We start from the raw sequence: 13,432 nt of genomic DNA, 5'->3' as shown, positions 1-13,432 counted from the left end.
TTTTTAAAGCAAGGAATTCAGTAAATTTGAGGAAAGGGACTGGAGGAAAGGAGAGGGGATGGGGAAAAAAGGAATAAAAGAATAACCTCTAATTTGTACAATGTTTTGCCTCCTTCTGATAAGTTGAGTGTTCTAGAACCTAAGCTAGAAAGTCGGGGGGGGGGGGAACTGACAGAACTTGAACAGACATCACAGGAGCAAAGAGACATAATTAGAGAGTTGGAAGCCAAAAGTAAAGTGAGAGCTGGGGGGGAGGGTTTCTGATGCTGATGTTCTAATGAAATTAGGTCTTGATGATGTTCTAATGAAATTAGGAAAGAAAATTTAAATCTGCAAGAAAGTCTGGAAGGTGCTGAATTTGGTCATAACAAAAAGGCAGAGCATTATTTAGATATAGGTAGGCCAGGTCTCCTGCTTCTGGTGTCCCTGTTTTTTGTCCGCCGGCTCACTGAAGCCCAGTGGGAGATTTTTTTTTAATGGTGAATACCTGGAAGTAATGTTACATCATCAACATAACATTGGTGAGTAAGGCAGAGGTGAGATGGGATGATTTAGTCAGGAAATCTGAACTATGTATCTGTTAACAAAGGCCAGGAGAGGGGTGATTGACCTGGTTTTATTTTATTATTGATAAGATTTCCAGGGGAGTTTGCATTGTCTTAGAAGGCATGTTATTATTCTGTGAACTGCAGTCATTAATTGTGACTAGGGATGTGCATTAGGGTAAAACTGAACTGAAATCATACCCCCAAAACATCATATTGATACCCCCCAAAATATCGTATTGATATTTTTGGGTATATTTGACATTCTAAATATATCTGAGAATTTTTCAGGATGCCGAAAAAATTGTCCTGAAAAATCCCAGAAATATTCAGGGTTAACTGGGAAGATTGGGAGCCAATGTTGCTGCTCCCAGGACAGTTTTTTCCTCCCACACACACAGTTTCTTTGTTTTTCTTTGCTTCTGTATCTCCTGGGGTTTCTATCAGCTTGCCAGGCTGCTTCCATCAATTTCAAGTCTGTTTGACAGTTTCAGGAGGTGTTTTTTTTTTTTTTGCCAGATGTGCTTTGTGTGTTCCCCCCACTTGAATTTATTCGGCTGTGATTCTTTAGTTGAGCATTACTTCTGTTGAGCTTGAACTGCCACCATGGCACTGGGTTCTGCTGGATATCTGTACATTGTCACTGGTTCTGTTGGGCTTGCAAAGTCCCCAACCCCCCAGTTTCCACCACAGAGATCCTCTGGTCTGACTTTGGTCCAATTGAGCTTGCACTGCCACAGTGGCACTGGGTTCTACTGGTTCTGCTGGGCTTGCAAAATGTCACAGCTTTACCCCCCCCAAAAAAAATCAGGCAATTAAGCATGAATAACTAGGACTGCATGGGTAATAACCAATCATAAATTAGTAGTTCCCTGACAGATATCAGATAACAGAAAGGAGACTGCTTTTGATTTGGGAGCAAGTTGATACTTTCTCAGAATAGGGGTAATCCACAATGATCTAAGTGAGGCCCAATGCATACAGAATAGCAGCATATGGTCAATAGTCTCAGTCTTACCAGTAGAACAGCTACATAGGTGATCAGACAATAGAATTCCCCTATAGTGCCCATTCAATTCTGCTATCGGTAGAGCATTCAGTCTATTCAACATGAATGCACAGTGGCTGCTTGGGACAATAGGGTATTTTAGATAATGAAAGGGAAACAGGAGGGGATATTCCAAGAGCCAAAGTAGAACAAACATGCCAAGCACAAAGTTCAGAAGTACTTTTATCAAACTGAAATAGCCTCCTCTTCACCTCTCTCTGTGCTTCATGATGACATGATACTCTGGTTTCCTTCAGATCACATAAATTGTTCACCTTTCATTTCACAGATAATGTATTAAGTGAATAAAAGAAGCCTGATGATAAGGAAATGTTGACTACATTCAAGCAAAAATCCCTAAGAAATGTGCAAAAAGTTGAGTGTGTAAATTTTTCAAGCAGCCCCATCCCTTTGCTGTATTTGGCAAAGAACTTTTTAAGTTTCAGGGTGATTCCTTCCACTAACTTGAGTATATTGTTTATCTAAATAGATGCCATATTTCTTCTAAAGGAACATGACCATGAATGTAAGACAACCCCCCCCCCCAGCCATGTTGTACATAAAAGATTTATTACTGGACATAACTGTAACGTATGCAAATGTGAAACGACCCCCTTTCTGTGATGGAATACTGGCAAACAAACCCTAGTCTTGCATTTGAATAAATACTGTATTTTTAATTCCACTTTCTTCTACTGTAAAAACACTCGAAATGGCTAACAAGTAAAGTTCTTCCATAACTTGAGGCCACTTATTAAGACATTTCCGGTTCAAAGGGATTGAACTATTAGTATCATCCAGTCACTCACAGCTTATTTTCATTGTCTTGATTTGTACCCCAATAAGAAGCTAACATTCAGCTACAGCTAATTGGCCTGGCTTCAAGTCACCTTTTACCCATTCAGTGTTCCTTTCTGCTTCATCTAATTCACACTGAATTAGCTGAGAGGACGAATGACTTTGCAGTAGGTAATTGTATTTTAAACAATAAGGAACCCAGGAATAAATTAATTTGAAAGCTGCAGATGCTTTCGAGATACATAATCATTAGCTTTTATGTAAAGGCACCGTCATCAATTTGCACTGCAAGCATATGATTTTAATTCTCTTACTAGTAAGGGAATCTGATTTTGTTTTGACAGCAGAATCGTACACCAAGACGTATAAGTGATAATGATATTAATTTTCCATTTAGGAAAACAAAAGCGGGTAGCTTGAAAAGTCAAGCAATGCCTTCAACCTAACTGGATTGTGGTTTTGCGGCGAACAAGTAAAATCTAGTTAATTGTCATGAAGAAATCTGGAGAGAGCTTTAATTGGTGTAAAAAAAACAGAGCTCACAGAATTGGCAGTATAATAAGTCTAGTGGGCTGGGGAGTCATGGTTCTTTTCCAGGGCCATCTCCCCTCCCAGTCCATCCCTGTACTCTCCCTCTTTACTGACTCTACATTCTCTTCCTCTTTTTGGAAGAGAAAGAAGAGATTTAGTAAAGTAGATGAAGTTTCATAGGTTAAATCCCAGAACAGGCTGTAGGAAAAGGCTTGTTGCTTATTATAATGAATGCCACTTTCTAACATAATATCTATGAAATTTACAAAAACACTTGTTCCTTGATAAATATGGGTAGGGTATGAATCACTGTTGAAAATCCATTGAATAGCCACCATGTTCATTGTTGAAAGAAGCACTGATGGCTTTCAAACATCACAGGTCCAGAACAACTCAGTGGAATGTGTTAATGAGAAGTGGGTGGAGTAGGGTGATCTTGAAGTGTGTGGATCACCTCTGGCAATGATGGTTGCAAAGAAGCAATATTTTCTGCCACCATTGCATCAGCACAGTGTTGTTACTAGGTGGGCAGCCTGACCTCCCGCCCTGGTCATGGCAAGGCAACCACACCAGAGACTCACTATACTGCCTAAGCGGCAATGCCCGTCACTTTGGCAAGCGTTCCTTTGCTTCGTGCAAGCCAGACTGTCCAGGACAAGAGACCGGGTCGCCCCTAAACAAGCCAGATTCCCACAGCTGCCACATCCTGGAAAGCTGAGATTCGCACCTTCATGAGACATCGTCATAAATCTCCAAGAGATAAGAATCAGATTCCAGCCAGTCCCGAGGATGTACAAATCACTGGTGTCAGGATAGCATATAACATTGCCACATCACAAGAAGTCTTTGATCCCCATTGTTTTGAGAAGGAGCCATCTGGGGTAATCTCTTCCCCTACCCCCCCCCCGAAGCCCCTCACCACCCCGCCCCCAGAGTAAGGTATAATTGAATCCCCCAAAAGTCCTTAGCTCTCTCTCTTCCTCTCTCTCTGATACTGACCGTCACTCGGCCAGAGTGAGCAGCCATGCTGGAACATACAGGGGACTCCCCCTGCCCCCTTTTTATTCCTCTCTGCCATGGAACTCGGACATCTTCTGGATTTGGTAATGTATTACCCACCAATGACCTTAGAACCATCTCTGTATATACCACTTTTTTCTTTCTTAGGAATTTCTGTGTGTGTATGCATCATTGAACGTTTGCTTATATAAACTCTCTTAATCCAAAAGGAATTTGCCTCTGTCTTTATTCAGGGGTACTGAAAACAACTCTGGTATACATTGGGTGTGATTCCGCTATATAAATAAATATTCTGTGATTTCCAACTGCTGCTATAATTTCCCAAGTTAAGAGCAGTTTGGGTAACAGTGTAAATCTGCCGAACTCTTCCATGTGGTCAGGAGCCTAGTGGGTTCTGGCCAATAGGAGGAGGTGGACTGCTCTTCAGCCCACTGTCATCATTTTTCTAAGTACTTTGATAGACTCATATCTGTTTCAACTTGGATTTTACATTAGCAGCAATGGGATCGGATGGTCTCATAGTACCAATTTGTCCAGGTGTGTGTGATACCTTTCAGTTTGCTCAGTCTGGATGGTTTGAGACCAACCACCTGTTTGTACAATTCTTTCCCCTCCCTGCTGATTAAATCTGCCCCAGGAAGGTACTGGGTCTGGGAGACCGCAAATGCCTCCCTGAGAGATGGAGTGGTCGCTCCTGCCTTGAAGCAGGCAGCGGTGTATCCACTTCTAAAGAAACCTACTCTGGACCCAAGAAAGCTGAATACATACCATTTAGTCTCAAATGTACCATTCTTGAGCAAGGTGATTGAACTAATGGTGGCTGGCAAACTTCAAAGATTCCTGAATGAAGCAGACTGTTTAGATCCATTCCAATCTTTCAGGCCTGGTTATGGGACTGAAATGGCCTTGGTCACCCTGGTGGATGATATGCACTGGAAATGGACAGGGGAAATGTGACCACTGAATATGGTATCCTTCTGGATTACCTTTTGGGACTGGAATAGGGGGCACTGTTCTGTGGTGGTTCCGGTCCCTACTTCAAGAATAGGTTACAGTGTGTGGTGCTGGGGGACTGATGCTCTGCTCCTTGGCCTTTGGCTTATGAGGTTCCCCAAGATTCCATTTGTCCTTCATACTTTTCATCCATTGAATCTATGGGGCCACTTCTCCCCATATACCCCTCGGAGAGCACTACACTCAGCTGATTCCCACTTGCTGGTTGTCCCTGGGCTGAGAAGTGTCCGGTTGTCCTCAACCAGGGTCAGGGCTTTCTTGGCCTTGGCCCTGGCCTGATGGAACTCCCTCTCAGTTCCGCAGGGCCTGTAAGACTGAGATGTTCTGCCAGTCCTATGGTTGAGGGCAGCAACAGTTTACATTGAAGCTGGCCTCCCTACCTCCCCCTATGTTTCTACCATCTAAGTGGGAGAGCATGACTGCTTTGTCAGTTTGGCCAAAGTCCTGTTGGTCAAATAGAGCCTCATTGATGTTGTTTTAATCTGGAACTATTGGTGTTAAATTAATTATGTACTGAATGGTTTGTTTTATTATCTTCAGCCAGGATAGAGGGTGGGATATAAATCTAAATATAAGCAAATATATAAATAAAATTTATGTAAAGCCACTGGGAGAGATCATAGGGAGATTTGGGCTGAGTTGCCAGTTCCACCAATATGCAGATGACATTAAGCTCTATCTTGTGCTACCAGCAGATCCCAGGGGGACTGTGGAAACTATGAACAGGTGCCTGGAGGCAGTTTTGGAATGGATGGGTAGGGTTGCCAAGTCCCTCTTCGCCACCAGCGGGAGGTTTTTGGGGTGGAATCTGCAGAGGGTAGGGTTTGGGGAGGGGAGGGATTTCAATGCCATAGAGTCCAATTGTCAAAGCCGTCATTTTCTCCAGGGGAACTGATTGCTATTGGCTGGAGATCAGTTGTAATAGCAGAAGATCTCCAGCTATTACCCAGAGGTTGGCAACCCTATGGATGAGGGCTAACAAGCTGAAAGTTAATCCCAACAAAACGGAGGTGCTACTGGTGGGGAGGAAGGTCTGACCCAGGAAATGCATTATCCTCTGTTCTGGATTGGGTTGCACTCCCCCTAACAGAGCCGCTTCATAGTTTGGGAGTGTTCCTGGACCCAGGCCTCCTGTTAGATAAACAGGTGATAGCGGTGCCATTCAGCCGCTTCAGCTGGTGAGCCAGCTGTGGCCCTTCTTGGGCAGAAAAGATCTTGCCTCTGCGGTGCGTGCCCTGCAATGCAATGTGCCCTATGTCAGACTGCCCTTGAAGACTGCCTGGAAGCTACAGCTGGTACAGAATGGTGCAGCCAGAGTGTTGATTGGAGTGGGTCATAGGAACCATGTTACTCCAGTCTTGTTCCATCTACACAAGCTTCCAATTTGCTTTTGGGCTCAATTCAAGGTGTTGATATTGACCTTTAAAAACCTGCACAGCCCAGCAGGAACATAACTTAAGGACTGCTTTGTCCCATATGAACCTACCTATATCAGCCTCTCCTTTAAACAGCCAGAATTATATCATCTTTCAATGAGGCACTTGCTGCCTCTGTCCAGAACCTAGGGTTCTTAACCCTGCATAAGCAAATGCCAGGAAAATTTGAGGTGGTGTCTGGGAAGGGTGAATTTTCAGATGGAAGTGACATCACTTCTGAGTGACGCTTTAGCATTTCCCCCGATCTCTGTGGTAAAGACCACAGAGACTTGGGGGAAATCCTAGAGTGACCCCAGCAATGCCATTCCTACCATATATTTTTCCAACTCCCCAAATTATTAAAAGGGGGGTTGATGGCATGGTGAGGAATATCCTGCTGCCAGCAGACAAATAGAAAGCCTACCTAAACCACAGCCAGGAGACAATAGACAGTTGGTTTTTAGGAAAAACTAATTAAAGCGGAATCTATATAAATTGTTATAGGTGAACCAGGTGGGAAATCTTTGGGCCCTGAAGGGGATTGATTTCCTTTGACTAGATTGGGCTTTGATTTCCTTGTTTCAGCAAATATGAAACTTAATAACATAGCTGAACTGGCTCTGCCTTTTTCAAAGCTGGTGTGGGCAATTTTTAATTAGCTCTTGTGATAAGCTTGTGATGAGTTGTGTCTTGGCCGGCACTGGTCCGCCCCCCGCCCCAACAATGATCTGAGTTATTTTAATGCTTTTTTGAAATATCGTGTTGAGTATATGACAAAGCAGCCTATGTATATTTTTTGTTATGTGTGTGTGTGAGTGATACTGTAAACTGCTTGAGACCACATGAGCAGCTTAAAAATGTCTGGGTAAACACTAAGGTTTCAGGTGTCCTGGATCACTCATTTATCTAGGTTCCTGGATTTGAGAAAGCTGCTTTTGCAGCATTCCAAGTGTCAGGGATGGAGGAAGGGAATCCTGACAGATACCTACAGCAAGAACTTTCCTCCACTGTTCTGCTGCATTCGTTATGGAAGTGGGAGCAAGGCAAGATGAAGAGGTGAAAGGGGAGGGAAGATATTCAAATCCAGTCACACTCCTGATGTTTCTTGCTAGAGTCTGAGTTTTGGAATTGGGCTTAGGCACTACAAAAATCTACAAGTGTAAGGCTGCATAAGATGCGCAGTTTTGCTACTGTGTAAAACAAAAACTCAGTTGTGGAAACTGTATATGTAGTGGAGTACCACACTGTTCTTACAAGAATGCAATTCACATTTTAAAATAATATTTTCCCATTTTGTGTTTTTCTGCAGATAGTAACTTCATCCTTGCAAACGCTCAGGTGGCAAAAGGATTCCCCATAGTTTACTGTTCAGATGGCTTCTGTGAGCTCTCTGGATTTACACGAACTGAAGTCATGCAGAAGAGCTGCAGCTGTAAATTTTTATATGGTGCTGAAACAAATGAGCAGATGATGGTTCAGATTGAAAAGTCACTAGAAGAAAAGATAGAATTCAAAGGAGAAATCATGTTTAACAAGAAGACCGGTGAGTATTATTTTATCTGTCCATGCTCAATTAATTCCAGACACATTATAAGTGTTACCATTATTCAGTGCAAGGGTTATATAACATCCACTTAGGTTTATTGACATTTTAAAAATGTTCAGAGGACTACAGAAATGCTTTTGAGTGAAAGCACGCTGAAAAGCTATAAACCACGGTATTGGGTTCTGCTGAATTCAGTACAAGGAGTACAAAGTATCTCAGAGACGGCTGACACCAAAATCCAAGCCTGTATTGTTTTAGGAAGAGAGAATTGGCTGTGATACTTTTGCCAAGATTTTTTTGCTGATAAAATATACGCCTTGATCTGGATATCAATTATAACACAGGCACACCAGAAGAAAGGCCTAATACACCACCTAGTCTGTGGATCATTTTGACCCAGTTTCCATGATGGATGTCTACAAGATACTGGGATCAGTAGTCTAAATCCTTGCCCATCCTGGCTGCTAAAATCATGTAAGGACCACATCAACAACCCCTTAGTATCTATTATAAATCAGTCACTAACTGCCCCCTGGCGCAGAGTGGTAAGCTGCAGTACTGCAGTCCAAGCTGTGCTCATGACCTGGGTTCGATCCTGCCGGATATTGGTTTCAGGTAGCCAGCTCAAGGTTGACTCAGCCTTCCATCCTTCTGAGGTTGGTCAAATGAGTACCCAGCTTGCTGGGGGTAAAGGGAAGATGACTGGGGAAGGCACTGGCAAACCACCCCATAAACAAAGTCTGCCTAGGAAACGTCGGGATGTGATGTCACCCCATGGGTCCCTGCTGGCGTCCCCTCTTCCCTACCCCCTTCTCCCTTTGTCACATTGGCACAGAATCACCATCCCGAGGAGAATCTTGTTGTCCTTTTTGCTGCCCAGCAATCCCCCTTGCCCTCTGAGAGGCAGCTCAGCTAAATTAAAAAAAAAAAACTGCTGAAAGAGGGGAGAAGAACAAAGCTTAGAATCACTATTTTGAAGGTGACACTAAGCTCCGCCCCCTCTACACTGGCTGCAGGCAGCACTTTCACTCAAAGGACCTGACTACAGCTGTAGTGCCATTCCTCTTTGTCAGAGTAAAAGAGTTTTCCTTTGCTCCAGATTAAAAGAGAAAGCCCTGGGAGGCCTGTGAGCCATGCTCAGAAAGAGCACAGAGTCATGTGGAAACTCCTAAATAAAGCAGGTGCATGCTGTGCTCCACCTGGGGGGAAATCCCTGAGTGGAAACAGCCAAAGTGAGCTCTAACTCATAGGTGTTGTTGAATACATATTGTTAGCATTTAAGGTGCTGCTGGTTGACTTTAATTTTGATAACAGACGAATATGGTTGCCCCTCTAGAATTTTAATAAGCTGCAGTTTATTTCAATTCAAATGAGGAAGTCCGCCGTGTTGGCTCTGAAATATGAGGGGAGAAGAACAGGAGTGGAGCGTATAAGGCCAATGACTTTCTGACTCCTGCTTGTCACAAACAAACTTGGGAGGAAATGGCACCACCTCTGCTGTCTGAAGCAAGTGTTTCACATTGCTTAATTTTAAGGACAATCTTTTGTGTTTCTGCTAGGGCTGTTGAAAAAAAAATCAGTAAAATTCGGATTCACCAAAATTCGGCCCATTTTTATTCAGGAAATGCCAAAGTCCCCCTGTTCGGATCTGTGGAATTCGGCATGAAATTCGTCGTTCGCGAATAAATTCGGCCGAATAATGCCATTTAAGCACATTTGCGACTTTCCATGTCTCCAGGGGGCATTTTTGGAGGTAGAGGTCCCAAACTTTCAGTGTAGCTTGTCGGGATGCTTCTTGCAAGAACCCCCAGTTTGGTGCAGATTGGGTCCGGGGGTCCTGAGTTATGGGGTCTGGAAGGGGTTCCCCCCTCCTCCCATTGGAATGAAGAGGAGCTGGCAATCCTTAATGTGCATCAGAGAGTGGCAAATCCAAGGCAAAATCTCCCATTGTTTCTAGGGCAGCCAGAGAGAGATTCACCGACCCACTCTGACCTCCAGGTGAAGGTGGCAACCAGTGAAAACAGCAACAATCACACTCATAAAGAGGAGATCAAGCCCCCCCCCCACCAGGACAGGTCACCCCCCCCTTTGGCTTCCCCCCCCCACACACACACACACAGTAGAAGCCAGTCTATGGCTTCTAAGAGCTGATGTAACTATGCCAAAAGTGCATCCAACAACACTCAAAGTGTAAGTAAACAGCGTAACTAGCATGAGTAACGTATCTTTTCATTTCAACACACCCAAAGTGTATCTTATAATGCTATTAGCATAAGTACGACCTGCGCAAATTGCGTAACTTCAGGATTGATAGATTTCATGCTGCTGGATTCAAATCTTCCACAGCAACAATCACACTCGCAAAGAGATCAAGCACCCCCCAGGACAGGTCACCCCCCTTTGGCTTCCCCCCACACACACACACACACAGTAGAAGCCAGTCCGTGGCTTCTAAGAGCTGATGTAACTACGCCGAAAGTGCATCCCGCTCAAAGCGTAAGTAAACAGCGTAACTAGCATGGGTAACGTACGTATCTTTTCATTTCAACACAGCCAAAGTGCATCTTATAATGCTACTAGCGTAAGTGCGACCTGCACAAATTCCATATCTTCAGGATTGATAGATTTCACTCACAAAGAGGCAATCAGCCCCCCCAGGACAGGTAACCCCCCAAAAAATCACACTCCACAGAGGCAGTCAAGGCCCCCCAGCAGAACAACCCCCCCTCAAACTAGTACGGCTCAGCTCAACCCCAAACAAATGAACCAAGGAGGAGGAGCGGGTGCCGAGAGGAGGGAGACTCACTCCGCACCGCCGCACTGACTCAACTCCAGGCGAGGGTAGCAATGGGCAAAAAAGGCAGAATGCACACTCCCACAGAGGCGAGCGGGCAACCCCCCCCAACAGAACAAGCAAAGCCCCCCCCCAAAACCAGTACGGCTCTCGGCTCAACCCCAAACAAACGATCCAAGGAAGAGGAGGAGGCACGGGTGCCGAGCGGAGGGACACTCATGACGCACCACTGCCCTGACTCAACTCCAGCCGAGGGTGGCAACAGGCAAAAAAGGCAGAATGAACACTCCCGCAGAGGCGAGCGGGCACCCCCCAGCAGAACAGGCAACAGCCCCCCTTTGGCTTCCCCCCAACAACAGAAACTGCTTCCCCACACACACACACAGGAAAAAAGGTATAGAGCAAAACCCCAAAAATCAAATTGTGTGGATGTCTTCCAGGAGGAACAGCCCCCCTTTGGCTTCCCCCCAACAACAGAAACTGCTTCCCCACACACACACAGAGGAAAAAAGGTATAGAGCAAAACCACAAAATCAAATTGTGTGGATGTCTTCCAGGAGGAACAGGGAGGAGAAGTAAATCCAATCCTATTCCAGTAAGTAGCTCAGCTCAGGATCTCTCAGGAGCAGCACCACCAAAATGGAAGGACATGAACTCGGGACGGGACAGGAGGGACTCGGGAGTTTTTGTACTCTTCCCCTGGCCAATTCAAAAGGGAGAATCCCTGCTCTGATTGGCCAGAAGAAGACCCAGCTTGGGCCACCATTGGCCGCGGGCTAATGCTGATTCGGGGGCGCCAAAGTTGTACGAATTTATTCGGCGTCCGCCCGAACTCGCCGAGTTCGGCTCATTGTTTTCCCTCCCTTGTTTACTTCAGCTCTATCCGAACTGGAAACCGCCGAATCGGGGAAAATTTGGCTTTTTTCCCCATGTTGGATGGAACCAAATCGACAGCCCTAGTTTCTGCACCATCCCTCCATTATGTCTCATCACAACACCTAAGGAAAGGGCTATGACTCAATGGTAGAGCATTTGCTCTACCCTCCTGGTAGAGTTGCCAGGTCCCTCTTTACCACCGGTGGGAGATTTTTGGGGTGGAGCCTGAGGAGGGCGGGACATGGGGAGGAGAGGGACTTCAATGCCATAGAGTCCAATTGCCAAAGTGGCCATTTTCTCCAGGTGAACTGATCTCTATCGGCTGGAGATCAGTTGTAATAGCAGCTAGTACCTGGAGGCTGGCAACCCCACCTTCTGGATTTCTGGTGGAATGTAAACAGCTGTTCCGGAGAGCTTTTGGTACAGCCTGAGCTTGAGCAAAGGGGGAAATACACTGCTGGGTGGGGCATAAGCTGGTTTCAGTGCATTGTTTTAACATTTCTTTTATTAACTTGTTTTTATATGCTGTTGCCTGCCTTGGGTCCTGAATTGCCTAGGAGAAAGAAAGGGATATTTTTTTATTTAAATAATATACATAGTGAATTAATACATACTCCACAGAAGACCAAATAATATGTTTATAATTCCAAGAGAAATTCTGCAGTCCCTGTCTCTCCCCTCCCTATGCCTGGTTTTAAAATAGAGAGGAAGGCAGGAGGTTTAGTGCAGTGCCCATGTGTCGAATCTTTTAAAATACAGCATCCTATGGGAATTTCATAAAAATTCATCACAATGATGCCCTTTGGCATTTGACATATTTGCATTTAAAGCTTTGTCTTCAGACCAGGTTCAAGGAAGGTCATGTGTAGTGAATACCATTTAAAACAAACAATCTTCTTGCACCAGTTGTTTTAAAGCTTTTATTGCATGCTAGTGACTAAGCATTAAAATATAACAGGCTATGACACAACCTCTGTTTTTTTCACTGTGCCCTGATTAATTTCGGTGAATACAAACTGTGCACAGCTTCAGAAATTAATGAATGGAAGAAGTAGGGCCAAGTGAACTGACTTGTTCACTTAAGCTTTTTTTTAAAAAAAATTGCCATCAAGTTGCAACTTGGAAGGCTTTTATTTTTTCATAAATATTTTTATTAATTTCTAGTATTGAATGGGAATACAGGAAAGGAAAAAGGGTAGGGGAAAACATAAACAAAAGAAACAGTCATATTTTTACCCCCTTAACAAGGTTACAATTGTCATCAGTTTTTAACATGTTATGTTACTTCATCAACTTTAGTTTCATTACAATTATCAAATTTATTGTTGCTTTTTAGTTTTAATAAATTCATAGAAGGTGTGCCATTTGTCTTTTTTTGAATTTTGAGTGTCTGTTTGTAATAGTTCTGTTAGGTGTGCCATTGATATGAATTCATATGCTTTATCAATCCAGAGTTCAATTTTAGGTATTTTTTCTGTTTTCCACAGTGAAGCTAGGACTATTCTTGCCGCTGTTATTAGATATTTTAGTATGATCTGTTGGTCTTTAGTACATGCGTCTGGTGTTTTACTCAGGAGAAAAAGTTTGGGGTCGTATGTAATAGATTGACCGACTATAGTTTCTATAGGCTTTAAGAGGAAAGTGGACATGTTCATGGAAGGCTTTAAGAGGAAAGTGGACGTGTTCATGGAGGAAAGGGGTATTCATGGCTACTAGTTAGAATGGATACTAGTCATGATGCATACCTATTCTCTCCAGGATCAGAGGAGCATGCCTATTATCTTAGGTCTTGATGAGCCTTTGTCTGATCCAGCAGGGCTTTTCTTATGTTCTTATGCAGCCAGC

General features: G+C 44.0%; 1 protein-coding gene across 1 annotated transcript in view; it reads left to right on the top strand.

Moving 5' to 3' along the window:
* KCNH8 (potassium voltage-gated channel subfamily H member 8) overlaps positions 1-13,432 on the top strand; it is a 220,835-nt gene that overhangs the window by 63,864 nt on the left and 143,539 nt on the right. The window contains exon 2 of the mRNA XM_056857318.1: positions 7,681-7,914. Coding sequence (XP_056713296.1) covers positions 7,681-7,914 — 234 coding nt within the window. The remainder of the gene's footprint in view (positions 1-7,680; positions 7,915-13,432) is intronic.

Source organism: Euleptes europaea, chromosome 11 (assembly GCF_029931775.1).
Source record: "Euleptes europaea isolate rEulEur1 chromosome 11, rEulEur1.hap1, whole genome shotgun sequence".
Lineage (NCBI taxonomy): Eukaryota > Metazoa > Chordata > Lepidosauria > Squamata > Sphaerodactylidae > Euleptes > Euleptes europaea.
The sequence above is the reverse complement of the archived record's forward strand: the minus strand, read 5'-3'. Positions and strand labels throughout refer to the sequence as shown.